Source organism: Heterodontus francisci, chromosome 36 (assembly GCF_036365525.1).
Source record: "Heterodontus francisci isolate sHetFra1 chromosome 36, sHetFra1.hap1, whole genome shotgun sequence".
In the NCBI taxonomy this organism is placed as follows: domain Eukaryota; kingdom Metazoa; phylum Chordata; class Chondrichthyes; order Heterodontiformes; family Heterodontidae; genus Heterodontus; species Heterodontus francisci.
Window position 1 is genome coordinate 5169940 of NC_090406.1, and position 26679 is coordinate 5196618.

At 46.4% G+C, this 26679-nt stretch overlaps 2 protein-coding genes across 2 annotated transcripts in view; one reads left to right on the forward strand and one right to left on the reverse strand.

The window, feature by feature from the left end:
* The window catches only part of plvapb (plasmalemma vesicle associated protein b), a 45813-nt gene extending 33669 nt beyond the window's left edge, over nt 1–12144 (reverse strand). Inside the window, exon 1 of the mRNA XM_068016014.1 lies at nt 12127–12144. The gene's annotated coding sequence lies outside the window, so the exon portion shown is untranslated. The remainder of the gene's footprint in view (nt 1–12126) is intronic.
* On the forward strand, nt 10165–26460 carry mpv17l2 (MPV17 mitochondrial inner membrane protein like 2). The gene is made up of 5 exons (XM_068016015.1): nt 10165–11481; nt 12478–12639; nt 17203–17279; nt 23708–23836; nt 26096–26460. The coding sequence occupies exons 1-5, from the start codon at nt 11292–11294 to the stop codon at nt 26195–26197; spliced, it is 660 nt and encodes a 219-aa protein (XP_067872116.1). The 5' UTR covers nt 10165–11291; the 3' UTR covers nt 26198–26460.
* Nucleotides 26461–26679: the final 219 nt, after the last annotated feature.

Here is a 26679-nt window from a genome sequence, read left to right on the forward strand (position 1 = left end):
GGAGATATTAGGACAGGTTACCACAACCATTCACATGCTGTTTGCCTTTGTCCCATGACAGCTTTGTTATTTAATCTCTCCTGCCCTCTGCCCTATCACACACCTTCCCTTTTGTTCTCTTCCTCACCAACCCCCACTGCACCCCGGCCCCCCCCCACGCCTTCACTTGCTTACAACCTATTACTTTTTTAACCTTTGCCAGTTCAGATGAAACGTTAACTCTGTTTCTCTCTCCACAGATGCTGCCTGACCTGTTGAGTATTTCCAGCATTTTCTGTTTTTATTTTCGACCAAATGCTTAATCAGCGAGGTAGGTTTTAAGGAGCGTCTTAAAGGAGGAGAGTGAGAGGTCGAGAGACGGAGAGGTTTAGGGAGGGAATTCCAGAGCTTTGGGCCCAGGCAGCTGCAGACACAGCCGCCAATTGTGAAGTGATGGAACTCAGGGAATGTGCAAGAAGCCACAACAGGGGGAGAGCGGAGACCTTGGAGAATTGAAGGGATGGAGGAGGTTACAGAGATAGGGAGGGGTGAGGCCATGGAGGGATTTGAAAAGAAGGATAAGAATAGAATGAAAACAGATTTGGAGTGAGGGGCACATGGAGTGGAGACTTTGCCGGAGTGAGGCGTAGTCAGAGTGTGGAGGTTGGAATTGAGTTCATGTGGTAAGTTCTGGTAAGTTTTTCTCAAGTTCAATTTAGATTAAGAGTCAGGCTTTGACACAGAACTTTCAAACTTCAAGTTAGTTACTTTGCCCTGTTAAGCAGACAGCTGCCTGGCAGCGGCATTTACCAATCAGCTAAAAGTAGTTGGTTCAATAAGTGTTAATTACTGTGGCAGGAAGCTAAGCTAGTGATGCATCACAGGCTCTATAAAAATGGTCAGGATGTCAAACTGCATGGAGTGAGGGGCACAGGGAGTGGAGACTTGCCAGAGTGAGGCGTAAGCCAGAATTTTTCATTGGGCAGTGGGGCCCCCTCCACTGGCTGAAAGGTTGGTGGTGAGCCCGCCTCCGCAGGGCCTGGGGAGCCAGGACGGATTTTACGCTCCCCAGGCCCTTAATTGGTCTTGGGCGGGAATTCCACCTCCTTGAGGCAGGAAGTCCTGCCTAATCGAGTTGCCAGCCAATCAGCGGGCTGGCAGCTTTTAGTCCCAGCAGCGCCACCAGGAGCGGAGGCCACGGCTGGGATTACACTCAGCCATTGGAAGAAAATGAAGGAGAGCCCCGGAGAAAAGGTGCATTTTAAGGGCCTCATTGGGGACAATCGGTCAGGCCCCGGCGAGGTAAGGGAGGGCAATTTTGGGGGTGGGGGGAGTGTTGTGCATTGGGGGTGGTTGGGGCTTCAGAGGCGGCCCTCTGTGCGGCACAGGGTGCCTGATCAGGAGAGCTCCCCACCAGTCTGCAAGAAGGCCGTCTGGTTTCATCAGTACAATACCCATGGCTGCAGGCGGAGGCCCTTAAGTGCCAGTTAATTTGCCACTAAAGGGCCTTGATTGGTTTGGGGCGGGCAGCACAGTGGCGCAGTGGTTAGCACCGCAGCCTCATAGCTCCAGCGACCAGGGTTCGATTCTGGGTACTGCCTGTATGGAGTTTGCAAGTTCTCCCTGTGATCGCGTGGGTTTCCGCCAGGTGCTCTGGTTTCCTCCCACAGCCAAAGACCTGCAGGTTGATAGGTAAATTGGCCAAAGTAAATTGCCCCTAGTGTAGGTAGGTGGTAGGAGAATGGTGGGGATGTGGTAGGGAATATGGGATTAATGTAGGATTAGTATAAAATGGGTGGTTGTTGGTCGGCACAGACTCGGTGGGCCAAAGGGCCTGTTCAGTGCTGTATCTCTAAATAAATAAATAAATAAAATAAATTGGCAACGGGGGCAGGAGGGGGTCAGAAATGACCCACCCCCACCCCCCCCCTCACCCCCTCCCACTCAATTTTACACCCCCGCCCACCCCACCACCAGCCCGCTCGTTTGGGAGGTGTAAAATTCCGGCCATAGTCAGAGTGTGAAGGTGGGAATTTGGTTCCCGTGGGAATTCGGTGCAGAAGGGGAAAGAGCAATTGATGTGTGACATTCCAGCGTAGAAGGTAAGTGATTGGTTGGTGAACATTTACTCTTCTTCTCTTATCTATACTAAGGAATTTTAATTGGGGTCAGAGTCATAGAGTCATAGGGTTAGTATAACATTAATTAGAATAGTAACATTAAGAATCTTCTGAGACTCAGGTGATTTATTAGTAAAGTTTTATTAGTTGTAGTCAGGTTTACCAGCAGTAGTAAAGCTTACTAGAAGTGGGGCTTGGAGTGGAGCTCTCAAGAGTGAGAGTCCACATGGCTGTGTTGCCTGCCTGGTGCCAAGGTTCGGGACATCTGCTCAGGGCTGGAGAGGAACTTACAATGGGAGGGGGAGGATTCAGTTGTCGTGATCAATGTAGGTACCAGTGACATAGATAGGACTAGGAAAGAGGTTCTGCATAGGGAGCATGAGGAGCTAGGCACGAAATTAAAAAGCAGAACCTCAAAGGTAATAATTTCTGGATTATTACCTGAGCCACATGCAAATTGGCAGAGAGTAAAAAAGAGATGTGGAAGAAGTGGGTTCCGGTTCATGGAAACTGGCACCAGTCCTGGGGAAAATGGGGGCTGTACCGTTGGGATGGACTTTACCCGAACTGTGCTGGGACCAGTGTTCTAGCAAGTCATATAACCAGGGAAGTAGAAAGGGCTTTAAACTAAATAGAGGGGGGAAGGGATCATGTACGGGAAGATTGAGTAAATTAAAGGGAAATGACCAGGCAATAGAGCAAGGTAGTAATAAAGGTAATGATGATCAGAGTATGACAGGAAGGGACAGTGATTGCAAACTTAAGAGTGTGCCAGCAGATAGGGTCAGAGTTTACAAAAACAGTAAAAAAAAACGGAGTTAAGGGCTTTGTATCTGAATGCCTGCAGCATTCGCAATAAAACAGATGAACTGTCAGCTCAAATAGAAATTCATATGTATGACCTGACAGCCATTACAGAGACATGGTTACAAGGAAACCAAAGCTGGGACCTGAATGTCCAAGGGTATGTGACATTCAGGAATGGCAGGAAACTGGGAAAAGGTGGTGGGGTAGCTCTATTAATTAAAGAGGCCATTAGTACTGTTGTGACAGATGACCTTAGTTCTAAAGACCAAGACATAGCATCAGTTTGGATGGAACTAAGAAACAGTAAGGGGCAGAAAACATTGGTGGGAGTTGTTTACAGGTCATCAAACAGCAGTGGTAATGTAAATCACAGTATAAATCAGAAAATCAGAGGTGCATGTAACAAGAGTAATACAGTAATCATGGAGGATTTCAATCTACATATAGACTGGGTAAATCTAATTAGTACTATTGTTGTGGAGGACGAATTCTTGGAATGTATGCAAGATGGTTTTCTAGAGCAGCACATTGAGGAACCAACTAGGGAATGGGCTATTTTAAATCAAGTACTGTGCAGTGAAAAAGGGGTAATTAATAATCCTGTTGTAAAGGAGCCTTTAGGAACATGATACAATTTTACCTTAAGTTTGAAAGTGATGTAGTTCAATCAGAAATTAGGGTCGTAAATCTAAGCAAAGGAAACTATGAAGCTATGAAAGGCAAATTCCTGAAGACAAGGTGCCACATAAAAGGTTATTGCGCAAAGTAGGAGCTCATAGTGTAGTGGGCAACATATTAGCATTGGATAGATGATTGGCTGGTTGGCAGGATGTGATGAGTAGAGTCCCGCAGGGGTCTGTGCTGGGGCATCAACTCTTTACAATTTATATCAATGACTTAGATGAGGACAGCGATGGCATGGTAACTAAATTTGCGGATGACACAAAGATAGGTAGGAAAGTATGTTGCGAAGAGAACATAAGAAGCTTGCAGACAGATAGAGATAGGTTGAGTGAGTGGGCAAAAATCTGGCAGATGGAGTATAATGTGGGAAAATGTGAAATTGTTCACTTTGGCAGGAAGAATAAAAAAGCAGAGTATTACTTTATTTAGAGATACAGCACTGAAGCAGGCCCTTTGGCCCACCAAGTCTGTGCCGACCAACAACCACCCATTTATACTAACACTACTGTAATCCCATATTGCCTACCACCTACCTATACTAGGGGCAATTTACAATGGCCAATTTACCTATCACCTGCAAGTCTTTGGCTGTGGGAGGAAACCAGAGCACCCGGCGAAAACCCACGCAGTCACAGGGAGAACTTGCAAACTCTGCACAGGCAGTACCCAGAATCGAACCCGGATCCCTGGAGTTGTGAGGCTGCGGTGCTAACCACTGCATCACCCTTAAACAGGGAATGACTGCAGAATTCCGAGGTGCAGAGGTGTTCTATTGCATGGGTCACAAAAAGTTAGTTTGCAGGTACAGAAAGTAATAAAGAAGGCGAATGGAATGCTATCCTTTTTCAAGAGGAATTGAAAATAAAAAGTCAGGATGTTATGCTTCAGTTACACAGGGCATTGGTGAGACCACATCTGGAGTAGTGTGTACAGTACTGGTCTCCTTATTTAAGGAAGGATGTAAATGCGTTGGAGGCGGTTCAGAGGAGGTTTACTGGATTGATACCTGGAATGAGTGGGTTGTCTTATGAGGAAAGGTTGGACAAACTGGACTTGTTTTCACTGAAGTTTAGAAGAGTGAGGGGAGAAGTGATTGAAGTTTATAAGATCCTGAACAGACTTGACAAGGTGGATGTGGAAAGGATGTTTCCTCTTGTGGGGAAGTCCAGAACTAGGGGGAACTGTTTTAAAATTAGGGGTTGCCCTTTCAGGACAGAGATGAGGACAAATTTTTTCTCAGGGTTGTGCGACTTTGGAATTCTCTGCCTCAGAAGGTGGTGGAGGCGGGGTCATTGAATATTTTTAAGGTGGAGGTAGATAGATTCTTCTTAGGCAAGGGAATCAAAGATTATTGGGGGTAGATGGGAGTGTGGAATTCGAGACACAAGCAGATTAGCCATGATTTTATTGAATGGTGGAGCAGGCTGGAGGGGCCGAATGGCCTACTTCTGCTCCTAATTCGTATGTTCGTAAGCTTGTATGAGAGTAAATTAGTGAGAAACATAAAAATGGACTGTAAAAGCCTCTATAGGTATGCAAAAAAGAAAAGATTAGCAAAAACAAATGTGGGTCCATTATAAGCAGAGTCAGGAGAATTTATAATGGGGAATAAGGAAATGGTAGAGAAACTAAACAAATACTTTGTGTCTGTCTTTATGGAGGAAAATACAAAAACCTCCCAGAAATAGTGGAGAACAAGGATCTAGTGTAAACAAGGAACTGCAAGATATTAATATTAGTAAAAAAAATACTGGGTGGCACAGTGGTGCAGTGGTTAGCACCGCAGCCTCACAGCTCCAGCGACCCGGGTTCGATTCTGGGTACTGCCTGTGCTGAGTTTGCAAGTTCTCCCTGTGACCGTGTGGGTTTTCGTGGGGTGCTCTGGTTTCCTCCCACAGCCAAAGACTTGCAGGTTGATAGGTAAATTGGCCATTATAAATTGTCCCTAGTATAGGTCGGGGAATTGAGGGAAGGTGGGGATGTGTTAGGAATATGGGATTAATGTAGGATTAGTATAAATGGGTGGTTGATGGTCAGCACAGACTTGGTGGGCTGAAAGGCCTGTTTCAGTGCTGTATCTCTAAATAACAAAGTTAATGGGACTTAAAGTAGATAAATCCCCTGGACCTGCTGATTTGCATCCCAGAGTGTTGAAAGAGGCGGCTGTAAAGATAGTAGATGCATGGGTGGTCATCTTTCAAAATTCTGTAGACTCTAAAATAGTTCCCACAGATTGGAAGGTGGCAATTGTAACCCCTGTATTTAAGAAAGGAGGGAGAGAGAAAAAGGGGAACTACAGACCTGTTAGTCTAACATCAGTTGTAGGAAAATGCTAGAATCGATAATAAAGGATGTGATAACAGGACACTTAGAAAATAATGGCAGGATTGGGCAGAGTCAACATGGATTTATGAAGGGGCAATCATGTTTAACAAACCTGTTGGTGTTTTTTGAGGATGTACCTAGAAGAATAGTTAAGGGCGAACTGGTGGTTGTGGCATAATTGGATTTTCAGAAAGCTTTTGATAAGGTCCCGCACAAGAGGTTAATAAATAAATATGAGCACATGGGATTGGGGGGAATATACTGGCATGGACTGAGAACTGGTTAATGGACAGAAAACAGAGAGTAGGAATAAATGGGTCATTTTCAGTTTAGCAGGCCATGACTAGTGGGGTACCGCAAGGATCAGTGCTTGGGCCCCAGCTATTCACAATCTATATCAATAATTTGGATGTGGGGATTCAATGTAATATTTCCAAGTTTGTAGATGACAGAAAACTAGGTGGAAGTGTGAGTTGTGAGGAGGATGCAAAGACGCTTCAAGGGGATTTGGAGAGGCTAAACGAGTGGGCAAAAATTTTGGCTGATGGAATACAATGTGGAGAAATGTGAGTTTATCCACTTTAGTAGGAAAAGCAGAAATACAGTGTATTTCTTAAATGATGAGAGGCTGGGGTGTTCAACTTCACGGGACTTGGGTGTCCATGAGTCACTGAAAGCTAACATGCAGGTACAGCAAACAATTAAGAAGGCAAGTGGCATGTTGGCCTTTATTACAAGAGGATTTGAGTATTGGAATAAAGATGTCTTACTACAATAATATGGAGCGTTAATGAGACCGCACCTGAAGTATTGTGTGCAGTTCAGGTTTCCTTACCTAACGAAAGATATACTTGCCATAGAGGTAGTGCAAGGAAGGTTCACCAAACTAATTCCTGGGATGGACGGATTGTCCTATGAGGAAAGATTAAATAGACTGGGCCTTTATTCTCTGGAGTTTAGAAGAATGAGAGGTGATCTCATTCAAACATACAAAATTCTTACAGGGCTCGACAGGGTTGAAGCAGGAAGGATGTTTCCCCCGGCTGGGGAGTCAGGAACCAGGGGACACAGTCTCAGAATAAGGGAGAGGCCATTTAGGACTGAGATGAGGAGGAATTTCTTCACTCAGAGGGTGGTGAATCTTTGGAATTTTGACCCAGAGGGCTGTGGAGGCTCAGTCATGAGTATGTTTAAGACAGAGATCGATAGATTTCTACATATTAAAAACATCAAGGGATATGAGGATAGTGCAGGAAAATGGTGTTGAAGTAGATCAACCATGATCTTATTGAATGGTGGAGTGGGCTTGAGGAGCTGAATGGCCTACTCCTGCTCCTATTTCTTATGTTCTGAATTGAACTGGGCAGGCTCTGGTGAAATAATAATCCTGCCCTGATCTGCAGTGAAACAAATTATTCCAAGTGGAAAATCGAAGTTTCTATATATCTCTATCTCTGTTCTTGTTTCTGTCTAACTCTATCTCACACTCTCCGTGCCATTCTCTCTCTTCTTCAGTGTCACTCTCTCTTTCTCTGTCTTGCTCTCCAGCCCTCTCTCTCTTTGTTGCTCTCACTATCTCTCTTGCTCTTTCTCTGCTTCTGTGTCTGTGTCCCTTTGTTTCTCTTACTCTTGTTCTAGCTGGCTCTCTTTCTCTCTATTTCTGTCTTTCTCTCACTGTCCCTCTTTTCTCTCTATTTCACTCTTTCTCTATCTCTCTCACTCTGCCTCTTTCTCTCAGTTTTGCACTTTCTCTCTCCCTGTCTCACTATTTCTCTCTGACTCTTTCTCTCTCTCAGTGGCGGTGGTGTTGAACTCTATTTCACAGTTGTGGAAAGCTTCGAATACTGGGAACAGTTTTAATCAGTTTGGCTTTATTATTTCAGAATATGAATGACACTTTGTGATTTGATTGTATTATTCTGCCCCCTGGAGAACTGTTACTGCTATCACATTTCAGCATTTGCTCACTTACAGATCAGGAAGAAGAGAATTGGAAGTTGGAGATTATTGTTAGGATGGGGGATGGAGAGACAGGGTGGGAGAGGCGACAGACTAGGGGAGAAGTGGAGGAGAGGGCGAGGCTGGAGAGTGGGAGAGGAAAGAGACACAAAGGGGGTTTGAGGCTGGAGAACAGAAGAAGAGAGTGATGGATGAGGGAGGGGTGAGATGGAGACATGATGGTGGGAGGAAGAGACATCCAAGAGAGAGAAAGGGAAGAGAAAAGAAAATGAAGGCGGAGATTGGGACGAGCAAGACTTGTTAAACTAGGGGCAGGATTTTCCCTGTAGGATTCAGGACCTTGCCGACATGGTCAAATGGGGGTCAGTTACCCGGCTGTGATTTTCCCCGAATTGGCCAATTAGTGGCCAGAGGACGTGCTCACCATCCAATTAAGGATGGCAGGCAGATTCTCAAAGCAGGAGGGCTAATAGGAGGCCCGCTAGCACAGAAGAAGCAGCTTTTCAAGGGGTAGAGAGGGCGTCCCAAGATGGAGGTGACCACTCTCCAACCTTTTTGCTTGAACTTTAAATAAGATGGCCTCAGCAGCTGGGCCACCGTTGTGGAGGTGAGGGGGGAGTGGAGGGATCCTTCCACAGGGTGCCTGTGGCTGGAGCTGAAACTAGGCAGTGGTGGGGGGGGGGGGCTTGGAGTGCTGCCACCCCCCCCACCCCCCACTGCCACCAGGAGGCCGCCTCCAGGAAAGTACACTGTTCCCTGATGCCTCCGGGGACCCAATGGCCAACGGGAAAATTCCAGTTAGCCTCTGGCAATCGGCCTTTAACAAGCTCAATTGGCTACCTGTTGCTTGCAGATGGGTAACCCTGCTGCCCACCCAATCCACCTCTGGGAAAATGGTCCTGGGGTGGATTGGAGGTGGCAAACTGGCATACCACCCAGTTCCTGCCCTTCCCCCCACCCCCCATTGGTGTCAGCTGTGGCTCAGTGGCTATCACTCTTGCTACTATGTTAGAAGATTGTGGGTTCAAGTCACACTCTAGAAACCTGAGCACAAAATCCAGGCTGATGTTCCCAGTGCTGTACGGAGGGAGTGCTGCACTGTCAGTGGTGCCATCTTTCAGATGAGACATTAAAATAAGGCTCTGTCTGCCATGTCAGGTGGCTGTAAACTCACCCATTGTGCTATTTGAAGAAGAGCAAGGGAGTTCAACTGGTTCTGTTGAAAGGTCACAGACATGAAACATTAACTGTTTTTCTCCCCACAGATGCTGCCAGACCTGCTGAGAATTTACAGCACATTCTTTTCTAATATTTATCAGTTCCGATGAAGGGTCACTGACCCGAAACGTTAACTTTGCTTCTCTTTTCACAGATGCTGCCAGACCTGCTGAGTGGTTCCAGCATTTCTTGTTTTTATTTCAGATTTCCAGCATCCGCAGTATTTTGCTTCTATTTTTATTTGAGTTCATCTGATGTATGGTCCAACATTTCTCCCTTAACCACCATCATCAAAACAGACTAATTGACATTTCCCCGATTGCTTTTTGTGGGATCTTGCTACTCTCAAAATTGGAAGCCACATTTGCCTACATAATGGCAGCAAATGCAGTTCAAAGTTAACCATTGTGTGAGAAGCTCTTTGAGATGTTTTTGAGCTAGATGAAGGTATGAATACAAGCCCGTCTTATGCTATGGCATTAAAAAAAAGTTGGGACAAACAAAAAAAGTTTCTTATGCGACAGGTATATTGCTGTCCGAAGGGCAGACCGCCCCTCAATGATAACAGATAACAGAACTAATGAAAGTTCACTGACCTGAAACGTTAACTCTGCTTCTCTCTCCACAGATGCTGCCAGACCTGCTGAGTATTTCCAGCATTTCTGGTTGCTAATATTGTGATCTCTTCTAACACTCCTCTGCCTCAGTATCCTGGAGATTTATTACTTTTCCCACCAAAACCAATCAGTAATCAATCAAATTAATCAATAAAATATATTTTTTTAAAACTTGCACTAAAGGGTGCCTGTACCTTTAAGAGGTGACTTGTTGTCACAAAGGGGCGTGGCCCTGCTTCCTCCAATTTGAATATTAATTTATGCAGAGTGACCGATGACGTAAAAGCATCCATGTTCCCGCCCTTCAGATTGTGATTGGTGAATAAAGCCGGCTTATTAATGAGGCACACCGCCCTTTCATTGGCCAGTGTTTGTATCAATCAAGGCAGGGACGGGATTTGATTGGTAACAAAAACTGTTACAGGGCTGACTTGTTATTTCCTTCCGGATTCTGAGCCACGTGATTGAGTTTAATGATACTGGGAAATAGGGAGCGAGAGATAGAGAAGGGAGGATAGAGACAGACAGACGGACGGATGGATAGATAGATAGATAGACATAGAGGGGGGAAGAGACAGAGGATATAGACAAAGGGAAAATTCGAGATAGTGACAGAGGAGAGACAGTTGGTGCAGACAGAGAGAGACAAGAGGTATAGACAGACAGGGACAGAGGGCAAGAAGAGTGGGGTACAGTCAGAGAGGGGGGAGAAAGAAACAGTGACTGAGGGGAGAGAGACAGGGCTGGGTGAAGTACAGGTAGAGAGACAGGGAAAGGTACAGACCAGGATAGACTGCCTTTCTCTATCCCTGTCAGAGGGGCTGGGGTAGGAGAAGTGACAGAGTGAGAGATAGAGGACAGAGAGAAATACACACAGAGGAATACAGAGACACGGTGTAGGAGAGAGGGGACAGGCTGGGACAGACAGACAGACACACTGAGGGGACAAGGATTAAGGAGTGAAAGGAGAGGAAGAGCCAGTGAAATCCGAGGACTGTGGTTATTGTGACAGGTTAAGGGTCAGAGTTCAAACCCCTACTCAGGGAGGGAGAGCTGGAGACAGACTGAGGAATCCACAATCCTGGGATTGGCAGAAGAACAATTACAAATTTCTAGTCTTTGTGTTTTAGCAGTACCGGGGTTTTACAGAAACAGAGCTTGAATGTGTTAGATGGTGCAAACCCCAATTAGGAAAATAAAATCCAGGAGAAAGCATTTTAACTGTGTGCTTTTTGGTAATGGTGGTAATGAAGATTAAATATTAAAGGTATGGATTAGTCTCTTACAGCGGTCAGAGAGTGCAAGGGTAAATTGTAATCTGAAGTTTATGCTGTTTAATAGCCACTGTATCTAGAGTTAGAGTCTAGATTGTTGCTTATTTAATTCTTAACATTGCACATTGGTGGGAGGTTTCAAGGTGACTTTAAGAAACACAGTATGAAAGCAGGAAGAAGCTGGTAGATAACTTTTAGAGAGGGACTTAAAGATTACTGTGAGAGACAGTGGGTTGCAGCTGTGTTCTGTTTGTTGGTTGATCGACCCAGCCCTCTTTGCTAAATCTCCCCTCCCCTCGAAATCCAGGATGTCGGTCCCTGCAAATCGGAGTTTCTTTGTCCGTCTGCTTGGTTGCTGGAAGCCTCTGTTCAGTGGCAGGTTTCTCTTTGTGACCAACACTGTTAGCTGTGGGGCTCTGATGGCCACTGGGGACGTGATCCAGCAAACCCGGGAAATCTGGCGGGATCCTGACCACGTGCGGGAATGGGCTCGAACAGGTAAAGCATTTCTCTAGCGCCTTTTTCACCACCTCGGGACGTCCCAAAGCGCTTCACAACCAATGACGTACTTTTTTTGAAATGTTCACTGTTGTAATGTAGGAAACACAGTCGGCAATTTACACACAGCAAGATCCCACAAACAGTAATGAGCTAACTGTCAGATGTTGATTGAGAGATAAATATTGGCCAGGACACTGGGGAGAACTCCGCTGCTCTTCTTGAGAATAGTCGGGATCTTTACATCCACCTGAGAGGGCTGACAGGGCCTTGGTTTAACATCCCATCTGAAAGATGGCACTTCTGACAGTTTAGCACTCTATCTACCGGCACTGGGAATGTCGGCCTGGATTATGGCCCAAATCTCTGGAGTGGAACTTGAACTCACAACCTTCTGACTTGGGCTGAGAGCTCTACCTACTATTGGAGGGAATACCTTTTTGGAAACCTGTTTGGCAGTGTGTAACATACTCCTAGCATCTTTCCAATTCAGCAAAGAACCCCACCCCACCCTGTGACCCCTGACAACTTCCCTTGCCACCAGCTGATGGAGCTGCAAGCTTTCTGGTGACCCCTTTATGTTTTGTTTTCAGTATTGCAGACCAGGAAAGCCTCAGGGGGATGAGGGGCAGTGATGGTTCTTACCTGATCTATCTGAGGTCAGTTGCTTCAGTGCTATGAATTGGGTTCAGCACTCCAGGCCAGGGAAGGTGTGTCGGCCGTCCTGATGAAAAGTGTACAGGTGTCCGGGGTCGTCAGGATTGGGGCCTGGTCGTGATGACCCCTTGGTCGAATAGCTTGCCACCCTGGCGTGCATAACACTGGCAAAGTTCCAAAGGTGGAATCCAAACTTGCGATGAACCTGTTCTGTTCCACTTAATATCTGAGCATATAAAGATCCCTTTGACTTCCATTCAAGACTGAAAAATTCAGACACTAGCTCCGTTATTGCCAGTATCACTTTGTTTTATTTTTTGCTCCTTTCTCCTCTCACAGGCCGAATGTTTGCAACTGGCTGTTTAATGGGTCCCTTTGGGCACTTCTGGTACAAGGCACTGGATGGAAGGTTCCCAGGGAGGACCACACGCATTGTACTGAAGAAGGTTTTGTTGGATCAGCTCATTGCCTCGCCCATCTTTGGCGTCATCTATTTCTGTGGTAAGTGTAACATTTCTATATCCACAAACAGTCTTGGCTACAACTGATGTTGTCTCCCTCCCCACCCTGCACACAGGGCAGGAGGTTGAAGAGTCATAACAGCACAGAAGAAGGCCATTCGGCCCATCAGGTCCATGACAGCTCTCTGTAGAGGAATCCAGTCATTCCCATTTCCCCGCTCTATCCCCGTAATCCTGTAAGTTTATTTCCCTCAAGGGTGGCGCAGATGTTAGCACCGCAGCCTCACCGCTCCAGGGACCCGGGTTCAATTCTGGATACTGTCTGTGTGGAGTTTGCAAGTTCTCCCTGTGACTGCGTGGGTTTCCTCCGGGTGCTCCGGTTTCCTCCCACATGCCAAAGACTTGCAGGTTGGTAGGTAAATTGGCCATTGTAAATTGCCCCTAGTGTAGGTAGGTGGTAGGGGAATTGTGGGTTATATGGGGTTAATATGGGAATATGGGGTTAATGTAGGATTAGTATAAATGGGTGTTTGTTGGTCAGCACAGACTCGGTGGGCCGAAGGGCCTGTTTCAGTGCTGTATCTCTAAATAAAATAAAAGTGCCCATCCAATTTCAAAATCATTGATTGTCTCTGCTTCCACCACCCTCGGAGGCAGTGATTTCCAGGTCATTACCACTCGCTACATAAAAACACTCAACTCACATTCCCCCCACATCCCCATGCCCAAAACCTTTAATCTGTCGGGTCGGGTACCATCAACGAATGGGAACAGCTTTTCTTTATTTACCCTATCTAAACCTGTCACTATCTTGTAGCCCCCTATCAAATCTCCCCTCAATCTCCTTTGCTGTCAGGCAAACAACTCCAGCTTCTCCAACCTACTTGTAGGTAAAATCCCTCAACCCTGGAACCATTCTGAAAGATCTCCTTTGTACCTTCTCCAAGACCCTCACATCCTGATTAAAATGTGGTGACCAGAACTGAGTGCAATATTCCAGAGTCGTGGCCTAACCAGAGCTTTATAAAGGCTCAGCATAACTTCCCTGCTTTTGTACTCATTACCTCTGTTTATGAAGCCCAAGATCCCCTATGCTTTTTTTTAACTCCCCTTTCAATATGTCCTGCCACCTTCAAATATCTATGCACATGAATCCCAGGCGCCTCTATCCCTGCGCGCTCTTTACAACTGTATCATTTAGTCTATCTTGCCTCACCCTATCCCTTCTGCCAAAATACATCATCTCACATTTCTGTTAAATTCCATCTGCCACTTGTCTGCCCATTCTGCTAGCCTATCTATGTCATATTGCAGTTGGTATCATCCTCACTCTTTGCCACACCTCCAAGTTTGGTATCATTGGAAAATTCTGAAATTTCACTCTGCATTCCAATATTCAAGTCATTTATGTAAATCAAAAAGGCAGTGGTCCCAGCATGAACTTGGGAAACATCACTGCCCACCATCTTCCAATCTGAAAAATAACCATTTACAATGACTGTTTTTTGTCCAACGTGACACTGACGCTCCTATGCAATGAGCCTCAATTTTGTCAACTAGCCCTTTATGTGGTACTTTGTCAAAGGCTTTCTTAAAATCCATATAGACAACATTCACTGCTTTCCTTTCATGAACCTTTTCTGTTACTTCATCAGAAAAATCAATTAGATTAGTCAAGCAGGATCTGCCATTTCCAATTCTGTGCTGGCTCTTAATTAACTGAAACCTCTCCAAGTGCCTTTTGTTTTTTTCCCCCTGATTATTGTTTCTAAAACCTTACTCACCACTGATTTTTAACTGACCAGCCTGTAGTTACTAGGAATGTTCTTGCACCTTTATTGAATAAGGTTGCCATATTTGCCATTCTCCAATCCTCTGGCACCTTCCCTGTATCTAGGGAAGATTGAAAGATTATGGCAACCTTCCACTATCTCCATCCCCACTTCCTTTAGCAACTTGGGATGCAAGTCATCCCGACCAGGCGACTTCTCCACTCTAACCATAGCTGCCTTTCCTATCAATTTTCATCCATTATCTCTACCGTCTCCGCTTCTGCCGATATTTTGTCAGCATCATCTTCCATAGTAAACACAGATACCAAGTATTCGTTAAGTCTTCTTTGGCCTCCTTGTCTCGGGAGACAATGGGTAAGCGCCTGGAGGTGGTCAGTGGTTTGTGGAGCAGCACCTGGAGTGGCTATAAAGGCCAATTCTAGAGTGACAGACTCTTCCACTGGCGCTGCAGATAAAATTGGTTGTCGGGGCTGTTACACAGTTGGCTCTCCCCTTGCGCTTCTGTCTTTTTTCCTGCCAACTGCTAAGTCTCTTCGACTCGCCACACTTTAGCCCCGCCTTTATGGCTGCCCGCCAGCTCTGGCGATCACTGGCAACTGACTCCCACGACTTGTGATCAATGTCACAGGACTTCTTGTCACGTTTGCAGACGTCTTTAAAGCGGAGACATGAACGGCCGGTGGGTCTGATACCAGTGGCGAGCTCGCTGTACAATGTGTCTTTGGGGATCCTGCCATCTTCCATGCGGCTCACATGGCCAAGCCATCTCCGGCGCCGCTGGCTTAGTAGTGTGTATATGCTGGGGATGTTGGCCGCCTCGAGGACTTCTGTGTTGGAGATATGGTCCTGCCACCTGATGCCAAGGATTCTCCGGAGGCAGCGAAGATGGAATGAATTGAGATGTCGCTCTTGGCTGACATACGTTGTCCAGGCCTCGCTGCCATAGAGCAAGGTACTGAAGACACAGGCTTGATACACTCGGACTTTTGTGTTCTGTGTCAGTACGCCATTTTCCCTCACTCTCTTGGCCAGTCTGGGCATAGCAGTGGAAGCCTTTCCCATGCGCTTGTTTAATTCTGCATCGAGAGACAGGTTACTGGTGATAGTTGAGCCGAGGTAGGTGAACCCTTGAACCACTTCGAGAGTGTGGTTGAGAATCATGGTTCGTTAAGTGTAAAAACAGAAAGTGCTGGAAATACCCCGCAGATCTGGCAACATCTGTGAAGAAGAACTGGCAAAGGCTAGATATGTAATAGGTTTTGAGCAAGTGAGAGGGGGGAGGGGGAAAAGAACAAAAGGGAAGTGTGTGATAGGGCGAAGGGTGGGAGAGATTAAACGACAAAGATGTCATGGAACAAAAGGCATTTGGATAAACGCTTTGTCTTTTACTACAACTATTACCACTTTGCCTTTTGTTCCATGACATCTGTCATTTAATCTCTCCTGGCCTCTGCCCTGTATAACACTGGGGTAGAGTACTGGTGGGGACAGGTCTGTCACTGTCACACTGGGGTGCAGTACTGGTGGGGACAAGTCTGTCACTGTATAACACTGGGGTACAGTACTGGTGGGGACAGGTCTGTCACTGTATAACACTGGGGTACAGTACTGGTGGGGACAGGTCTGTCACTGTCACACTGGGGTGCAGTACTGGTGGGGACAAGTCTGTCACTGTAACACTAGGGTACAGTACTGGTGGGGACAGGTATGTCACTAACACTGGGGTACAGTACTGGTGGGGACAGGTCTGTCTCTGTGTAACACTGGGGTACAGTACTGGTGGGGACAGGTCTGTCTCTGTGTAACACTGGGGTACAGTACTGGTGGGGACAGGTCTGTCACTAACACTGGGGTACAGTACTGGTGGGGACAGGTCTGTCACTGTGTAACACTGGGGTACAGTACTGGTGGGGACAGGTCTGTCTCTGTGTAACACTGGGGTACAGTACTGGTGGGGACAGGTCTGTCACTAACACTGGGGTACAGTACTGGTGGATACAAGTCTGTCACTAACACTAGGGTACAGTACTGGTGGGGATGGATCTGTCACTAACATGGGTACAGTACTGGTGGGACCAAGTCTGTCACTATAACACTGGGTACAGTACTGGTGTGAACAGGTCTGTCTCTGTATAACACTGGGGTACAGTACTGGTGTGGACAGGTCTGTCGCTGTATAACACTAGGGTACAGTACTGGTGTGGACAGGTCTGTCACTGTATAACACTGGGGTACAGTACTGGTGGGGACAGGTCTGTCACTGTATAACACTGGGGTACAGTACTGGTGGGGACAGGACTATCACTAACACTAGGGTACAATACTGGTGTGGACAGGTCTGTCGCTGTATAACACTGGGGTACAGTACTGGTGTGCACAGGTCTGTCACTATATAATACTGGGGTATAGTACTGGTGGGGACAGCTCTGTCACTGTATAACACTAGTCTATTTCCTCTTGGGGGGGTGGCGGGTGGGGGGAGTCCAGAACGAGGGGGCAGATCCTTAAAATTAGAGCCAAGCTGTTTAGGGGTGATGTCAGGAAGCACATCTTCAAACAAAGGGTCGTGGAAATCGGGAACTCTCTCCCCCAAAAAGCAGTGGATTCTGGGGGTCAGTTGGAGCTTTCAAGACGGAGATAGATTTTTGTCGGGTAAGTGTATTGAGATATATGCAGCAAAGGCGGGTAAATGTGAGTTGAGCTACAAATCAGCCATAATCTGATAGAATGGCGGAATAGGCTCAGGGCTGAATGGTCTGTTAAATTCTTTGAGATGAATATTTAACTGAAAATTTGATGTGTTCCAACAGGAATGGGTGCGTTAGAAGGGCACAGTCCCATGGAATGTGTGATGGAATTCAAGAGAAAGTTCTGGGAATTTTACAAGGTAAAATTGTTTTGACGTGTGTAGATGTCCTTGTTCGACGCATCCTGTCCTGCTTTGGGCACTTTTCGCCAGAACTGAATATCAGTTTCAATAAACAGCACAGACTGTTTGTGTCTTACAGTTTAATCAATGTTAATGTAGCCCAGGCTTGCAGTTTTCACAAAGATTGGACAGAATCACAATTTGTGATCTTGCTTGAGGTTGTCAGCCATGGTTCAGTGGATAGCACTTTTGCTTCTGAGTCAAAACATTGTGGGTTCTAGAGCCACTCCAGAACTTGAGCACAAAAGTCTAGGCAGACACTGCAGTGCATTACTGGAATGCCGCACTGTTGGAGGTACCATCTTTCCAATGAGATGTTAAACTAAGGCTCACTCTGCCCGTTCAGGTGGATGTAAAAGGTGCTGTCTCCCCTGTGCCTTGGTCAGTATTTATCTCTCAATTTTTTTTGTGTGGTGTTATTATCTGGTCACTATCACATTGCTGTTTGTGATCACTAGTTGGCTTTCATCTTTCCTACAACAGTGATTGCTTCATTGACTGTCAAGTGCTTTGGGACAATCTGGGGACATGAAAGGCGTGATGTAAATATGTCTTTGTCTTTCTTAGTCCTGTCCCTTATTCGCCCATGGGAAGTGGGCATCACTGGCTAGGCCAGCATTTATTGCCCATCCCTAATTGCCCTTGAGAAGGTGGCGGTGAGCTGCCTTCTTAAACCGCTGCAGTCCATGTGAGGTAGGTACACTCAGTGTCAGTTAGGAAGGGAGTTCCAGGATTTTGACCCAGCGACAGTGAAGGAACGGCGACATAGTTCCAAGTCAGGATGGTGTGTGGCTTGGAGGAGAACTTGCAGGTGGTGGTGTCCCCATGCATCTGCTGCCCTTGTGCTTCTAGTTGGTAGAGGTCGCAGATTTGGAAGGTGCTGTCTGAGAAGCCTTGGTGAGTTGCTGCAGTGCATCTTGTAGATGGTACACACTGCTGCCACAGTGTGTCAGTAGTGGAGGAAGTGAATATTGAAGGTGGTGGACAGGGTGCCAGTCAAGCGGGCTGCTTTGTCCTGGATGGTGTCGAGCTTCTTGAGTATTGTTGGCGCTGCACCCATCCAGGCCAGTGGTTCAGTGTTCCATAACACTCCTGACTTCTGCCTTGTAGATGGTGGACAGGCTTTCTGGAGTCAGGAGGTGAGTTACCCTCCGCAGGATTCCTAGCCTCTGACCTACTCTAGTAGCCGCGGTATTTTTATGGCTACAGTTTCTAGTCAATGGTCACCCCCAGGATGTTGATAGTGGGGGATTGAGCGATGGTAATGCCATTGAATGTCAAGGGGAGATGGTTAGATCCTCAATTGTTTGAGATGGTCATTGTATGGCACTTACGGGGCAGGTAACAGTCGCGCCACACATCAGCCCAAGCCTGGATATTATTCAGGTCTTGCTGCATTTCTACACAAACTGCTTCAGTATCTGAGGAGTCGCGAATGGTTCTGAAGATTGTACAATCATCAGCGAACATCCCACTTCTGACCTTATGATTGAAGGAAGGTCATTGATGAAGCAGCTGAAGATGGTTGGACCTAGGACACTACCCTGAGGAACTACTGCAGTGATGTCCTGGAGCTCAGATGATTGACCTCCAACAACCACAACCATCTTCCTTTGTGTGAGGTATGATTCCAACCAGCGGAGAGTTTTCCCCCTGATTCCCATTGACCTTAGTTTTGCTAGGGCTCCTTGATGCCATACTCGGTCAAATACAAGGGCAGTCACTCTCACCTCACCTCTTGAGTTCAGCTCTTTTGTCCATGTTTGAACCAAGGCTGTAATGAGGTCAGGAGCTGAGTGGCCCTGGTGGAACCCAACTGAGTGTCACTGAGCAGCTTATTGCTAAGCAAGTGCTGCTTGATGGCACTGTTGATGACACCTTCCATCACTTTACTGATGATTGAGAGTAGGCTGATGGGGCGGTAATTGGCCGGGTTGGACGTATCCTGATTTTTGTGTATAGGACATACCTGAGCAATTTTCCACATTGATGGGTAGATGCCAGTGTTGTCGCTGTACTGGAACAGCTTGGCTCGGGGCGCGGAAAGTTCTGGAGCACAGGTCTTCAGTACTATTGCCGGAATATTGTCAGGGTCCATAGCCTTTGCAGTATCCCGTGCCTTCAGTTGTTTCTTGATATCATGCGGAGTGAATCGAATTGGCCGATGTCTGGCATCTGTGATGGTGGGGTCTTCAGGAGGAGGCCGAGATGGATCATAAACTCGGCACTTCTGGCTGAAGATTGTTGCAAATGCTGCAGCCTTATCTTTCGCACTGATGTGCTGGGCTCCCCCATCATTGAGGATGGGGATATTTATGGAGCCACCTCCTCCTGTTAGTTGTTTAATTGTCCACCACCATTCACGGCTGGATGTGGCAGGACTGCAGAGCTTAGATCTGATCCGTTGGTTAAGGGATCGCTTAGCTCTGTCTACCGCATGCTGCTTATGCCGTTTGACATGCAGATAGCCCTGTGTTGTAGCTTTACCAGGCTGACCCCTCATTTTGAGGTATGCCTGTTGCTGCTCCTGGCATGCCCTCCTGCACTCTTCATTGAACCAGGGTTGTCTCCGAGCTTGATGGTAATGGTAGAGTGGGGGATATGCCGGGCCATGAGGTTACAGATTCTGGTTGAGTACAATTCTGCTGCTGCTGATGGCCCACAGCGCCTCATGGATGCCCAGTTTTGCATTGCTGGATCTGTTTGAAATCTATCCCATTTAGTGATAGTGCCACACAACACGATGGAGGGTATCCTCAATGTGAAGGTGGGACTTTGTCTCCACAAGGACAGTGCGGTGGTCACTCCTACCAATATTGTCATGGACAGATACATCTGCGGCAGGCAGATTGGTGAGGACGAGGTCGAGTATGTTTTTCCCTCTTGTTGGTTCCCTCACCACCTGCCGCAGACCCAGTCTAGCAGCTATGTCCTTTAGGACTCAGCCAGCTCGGTCAGTAGTGGTGCTACTGAGCCACTCTTGGTGATGGACATTGAAGTCCCCCACCCAGAGTACATTCTGTGCCTTTGCCACCCGGTACAAACTGTACAAACAGTTTGCCTTAGTCACAGTGAAAAAGACTTTGCATTTATATAGCGCCTTTCATGACCTCAGGATGTCCCAAAGTGCTTTACAGGCAATGAAATACATTTGAAGTTCAGTCAAAGTTGTAATTTAGGGATGTTTTGAGCTCCTGAAAAGTGCTATATAAATGCAAGTCTTTTTAAAAGAAATGTTTTATTCTGTGATAAACTAGTGTGTTTTATTCTATAGTTACTGCTTATTTTTCTCCAGCTGTATTTGACCCATAGAAAATAGGCACAGCTGTCCTCACTGGGTAAACACAGTGTGCACCTGAGGCAGTGGGGGTCTTGGGTTAATGTGGTATGAGCTCACCTCAGCTGTGCTACAGTTGTCCTCAGTACCTTCAGGTTGCTCCCAATCACTCTCCAGTGATCCTGGCTGGAAAATGCCTGTGGAGATTCTCCTGTGGTTGAATATCATAGGAACATGAGGAGGCCATTCAGCCCATTGTGCCTATTCTGCCATTCAGTTAGATTGAGGTTATTCTTTCCCCGCCTTTGCTCCATATTTGTGAATACTCTTACCCAGCGAAACTCTATCACTCTCAATCTTTGAAGCTCCTAATGAGCCACTGCACCTACAGCCTTTTGTGGCAGTGCAATGGGGGAGAGAGTTCCAGATTCCCACTCCTCTGTGTGAAGAAGTGCTTCCTGACATCACCCTTGAATGGCCTGGCTCTATTTCTAAGGATGTGCTCCCTTGTTCTGGAATCCCTCTACCAGGGGAAACCATTCCTGTCTATCCTATCAACTCCTTTTAATTATATTAAACACCTCAATTAGATCACCCTTAATCTTCAAGGGAATACAGATTTAGTCTATGCAACCTGTTCTCATAATTTAACCCTTTGAGCACTGGTGTCATTCTGGAGCAGCGACCTTCCTGACCTGTGGTGCCTAGAAATGATTGCAGTTCCTCCGGATACTCCAGATAGAGTCTAGCCAGAGTTTGAGACAACTTCCTCCCTCTTTGTATTCCAGGTGTAAAATTGCGGCAGTTTTATTTTGCCGCTGAACCTCCTGGTGATCCAGTCATGTGCACGGTTCTAGCGTTCGGGATTGTCAGCGGGACTGGGCATCACTGGTCCTCAGGCAGGGAGGAAGTTGTCGAGCAAGGGAGCCGTGGTTTACTCAAGAAGTTGAAGCGCTTGTCAAGAGGAAGAGGGCGGCTTATGTTAGGATGAGACGTGAAGGCTCAGTTAGGGCGCTTGAGAGTTACAAGCTAGCCAGGAAGGATCTAAAGGGAGGGCTAAGAAGAGCAAGGAGAGGACACGAGAAGTCATTGGCGGATAGGATCAAAGAAAACCCTAAGGCTTTCTATAGGTATATCAGGAATAAACGAATGATAAGAGTTAGAACAGGGCCAATCAAGGATAGTAGTGGGAAGTTGTGTGCGGAATCAGAGGAGATAGGGGAAGCGTTAAATGAATATTTTTCGTCAGTATTTACAGTAGAGAAAGAAAATGTTGCCGAGGAGATTACTGAGATACAGCCTACTAGGCTAGATGGGATTGAGATTCACAAGGAGGAGGTGTTAGCAATTTTGGAAAGAGTGAAAATAGATAAGTCCCCTGGGCCAGATGGGATTTATCCTAGGATTCTCTGGGAAGCCAGGGAGGAGATTGCAGAGCCGTTGTTGTTGATCTTTAAGTCGTCATTGTCGACAGGAGTAGTGCCGGAGGACTGGAGGATAGCAAATGTTGTCCCCTTGTTCAAGAAGGGGAGTAGAGACAGCCCTGGTAATTATAGACCTGTGAGCCTTACTTCGGTTGTGGGTAAAATGTTGGAAAAGGTTATAAGAGACAGGATTTATAATCATCTTGAAAAGAATAAGTTCATTTGCGATAGTCAGCACGGTTTTGTGAAAGGTAGGTCGTGCCTCACAAACCTTATTGAGTTTTTCGAGAAGGTGACCAAACAGGTGGATGAGGGTAAAGCCGTGGATGTGGTGTATATGGATTTCAGTAAGGCGTTTGATAAGGTTCCCCACGGTAGGCTATTGCAGAAAATACGCAAGTATGGGGTTGAAGGTGATTTAGAGCTTTGGATCAGAAATTGGCTAGCTGAAAGAAGACAGAGGGTGGTGGTTGATGGCAAATGTTCATCCTGGAGTTTAGTTACTAGTGGTGTACCGCAAGGTTCTGTTTTGGGGCCACTGCTGTTTGTCATTTTTATAAACGACCTGGATGAGGGTGTAGAAGGGTGGGTTAGTAAATTTGCGGATGACACGAAGGTCGGTGGAGTTGTGGATAGTGTCGAAGGGTGTTGTAGGGTACAGAGGGACATAGATAGGCTGCAGAGCTGGGCTGAGAGATGGCAAATGGAGTTTAATGCGGAGAAGTGTGAGGTGATTCACTTTGGAAGGAGTAACAGCAATGCAGAGTACTGGGCTAATGGGAAGATTCTTGGTAGTGTAGATGAGCAGAGAGATCTTGGTATCCAGGTACATAAATCCCTGAAAGTTGCTACCCAGGTTAATAGGGCTGTTAAGAAGGCATATGGTGTGTTAGCCTTTATTAGTAGGGGGATCGAGTTTCAGAGCCACGGGGTCATGATGCAGCTGTACAAAACTCTGGTGAGGCCGCACCTGGAGTATTGCGTGCAGTTCTGGTCACCGCATTATAGGAAGGATGTCGAAGCTTTGGAAAGGGTGCAGAGGAGATTTACTAGGATGTTGCCTGGTATGGAAGGAAGGTCTTACGAGGAAAGGCTGAGGGACTTGGGGTTGTTTTCGTTAGAGAGAAGGAGGAGGAGAGGTGACTTAATAGAGACATACAAGATAATCAGAGGGTTAGATAGGGTGGATAGTGAGAGTCTTTTTCCTCGGATGAGGATGGCAAACACGAGGGGACATAGCTTTAAGTTGAGGGGTGAAAGATATAGGACAGATGTCAGAGGTAGTTTCTTTACGCAGAGAGTAGTAGGGGCGTGGAACGCCCTGCCTGCAACAGTAGTAGACTCGCCAACTTTAAGGGCATTTAAGTGGTCATTGGATAGACATATGGATGTAAATGGAATAGTGTAGGTCAGATGATCGGCGCAACATCGAGGGCCGAAGGGCCTGTACTGCGCTGTAATATTCTAATTCTAATTCTAATTCTTTAAGGCAGATGCTGCACTGTAGGGAAAAGTGGGGGAATTGTGGGGAGTGGGGGGCAGAGAGCCTGCGGTCTCTATCAGCCTCCCTCCCGCACACTCCACTCTTCAAGCCAGTGTAAACCTTAAAGGGTTCAAAGTGTGGATTTATTTTTGTGAAATCAATTGGAAAAGTTTAACATTTTAATAAATTAACTTGTTTCCAGGCAGATTGGATGTTGTGGCCGGGAGCCCAAATGGTCAACTTCTACTTTCTTTCTCCAAAATTCCGTGTCCTGTATGTCAACTTTATAACAGTCGGATGGGATACTTACCTCTCCTATCTTAAACACCAGGTATGTGGATTCCGTACAGAGCTGAAATCTTGTCTGTGTTGCCTCCTTGATGAGGGACACTGTTGCTGAACTTCCACCCAATTCCTCCTTTATCAAACACACTCAGCACGGGTTCGATACAGAGTAAAGCTCCCTCGACACTGTCCCCATCAAACACTCCCAGGCCAGGTACAGCACGGGGTTAGGTACAGAATAAAGCTCCGTCTGTGCTGTCCTGACACAACTTGGGAGCATTCTCTTCTGGACTAGTATTTGCATTTTTTTCCCACACCTTTGGTCTGAGTGAGAGATTTACAATTCATATTGAATCAGGGCAGTTTTGTTTTATGAACTGTGCCACCTTGGCCCTGGGTTGAAGCTTTGGCAAAGCCAACTGCCCATCAGCCAGGGCAGAGGTAGAACTGGGCTTAAACTGCATTTGACCTCTGATTTCAGTGGTGAAAGGTTGTCGTCCAAATTGCTCCAACATCAGGGAGCATTAGCATGTCGGGCATTGTTCCTTCAGTGATGGGTGGAGAATGTGAGGCTAGCAGTTGAAAACCACCTGTTGTGCATTTTAATTACTGACTAGTCCGTGCCAGCCTGGTTAAACTATCTCTGAGCACAGAAGAAGGCCATTTGGTCCACTGTGTTAATGAAAGAGCTGTGCAATTAGCCCAGCCATTATTCCCTCTTCATGTATTTATCCAATTCCTGCATTCCAGATCGTCATAACTCACTGTGGTTAAAAAAAAAAAAAATTCTCTTCACCCTCTCTGGTTCTTTTTGCCAATTATCTTTAGTCTGTGTCCCCTGATTGCCGACCCTCCTGACACGAAAAGGGCGCCTTAATAATCTGTATAAGGAGTGTTTGGTAACTGGAGGTATAGATAAACATGTGGCTCCTCATGAAAGGCACATGATAAATAATGTCCAACTGGTTATGAGGGAGGATTGAAAGAATATTGTAAACCTTTGAAGTGTGAATGAATGTGTGTGTTTGAAGACAGTTGTTCCTTTGTCTTTGCTAAATGTTGATCAATATTGGAATCTTTGATGGGAAAGTTCAAAACTGGGGGCCATAAATATAAGACAATCACTAATAAATCCAACTGGGAATTCAACAGAAACTGCTTTACCCAGAGAGTGGTGAGAATGTGGAACTCGCTACCACAGGGAGTGGTTGAGGCGAATAGTATCGAGACATTTAAGGGGATACTGGATAAACACGAGGGCGAAAGGAACAGAAGGATGTGTTGATGGGGTGAGATGAATTCGGATGGGAGGAGGCTCGTGTCGAGCAGAAACACTGACAGCAGGACTGGCCAGTCAGGTCAAATGGCCTGTTTTTGTGCTGTTGACTCTGTTGTTCACAAAATGTGATGGCTGTTGCTATGTGGACAAGAAGGAGCTGCTGATTGGTGCACAACAAGATCCCAGAAACAGGAGCGAGCATTTGTCTGGTGTTGGTTGAAGGAGGGAGACTGACCCAGCCCAGTGGGAGAACTTGCCATTTCCCACCATTGTGCTGGAGGATCATTTACCACCTGCATCTGGAGGGGTTTGGCCCTCTGGTTTATTTCGGGAGGGGTGCAGACTGCAGTGGTGAAACCTCACCACCCACCCCTCCCAAACCACGTCAGCCCAAATGCTGGTGTCCTGGTGCGTGAATTTGAATCTACAAACTCGAGACAAGAAGGTTGCTGACTTGCAGGGTGTCCTGTGAAAGATTTCACATACCTACAAGTTTAGCTCAGTACTGATTTATCTGGATCTGTGTTCTCGTAGACTAAGTGCCAACTATAGCTCAGTGGGTAGCACTCTCTCGCCTTGAGTCAGAAGATCGTGGGTTCAAGCACAACACTAGAGACTTGAGCGTGTGATCCAGGCTGATACTCTCAGTGCAGTACTGAGGGAGTGTTACATTGTCGGAGGTGCAGTCTTTTGGGTAAGATGTTAAACTGAGACCCTGCCTGCCCTCTCAGGAGGCCGTAGCCCCAAGGCACTATTCGAAGAAGAGCAGGGGAGTTCTCTCTGGTGCCAATATTTATCTCTGAATCACAGGATCACAGAATTGTTACAGCACAGAATGAGTCCATTCAACATCACTTTAAAAACACAGATTAACTGGCCAGTTGCTGTTTGTGGGAGCTTGCTGTGTGCAAATTGCCTGCCATGTTTCTTGCATTATATTTCATTGGCTGTAAAGCAAATTGCAATGTCCTGAAATGGTGAAAGGGGCTATATAAATGCAAGTCTTTCTTTCTTGCCTCCTCTCAGGATCAGCCAGGCAACAGAATCTTGTTGGACGAGATGGGTGTTTCGGACGAACCGCGGACAGGGCCAGAGACCTCAGTGGGATTGCTGGAAGATGAGCAGTAGTGTCTGTCTCCCTGCTGTCAAGGAATCTTGGCCGATGGGCCAAAGACAATGGAGCTGTCAGCCTGTGATGTGAGATCCAGGGCACCATGGACTTTAACCCACTGCCAGCTGGGGCCCGAAAAACAAAAGGATCAAAGTTTCCCCAGCCTTCCCGTTGGGGGAACAAAACATCCTGCTGGGATATCCTGGATGTAATTCCTTTTAATTGTTGAAATTTACCATTTTGGATAGTTGACAAATTAAAATATTTTTTTAAATGAGAAGCTAGGATTTGCATTTTTGTAGCATCTGTTGCCACTTCAGAGTGTATCAAAGCATTTTACAGCCCCGGAACTACTTTTGGTGTAGTCGCTGCTGCATGAAACACAGCAGCCATTTGTTGCACAGCTCAGTCCCACAAATAGCAAGAGGTAATAACCACATCATCTATTTTAGTGACTGTAGTCGAGGGATAAATATTGACCCCAAGACACCGGATTGAA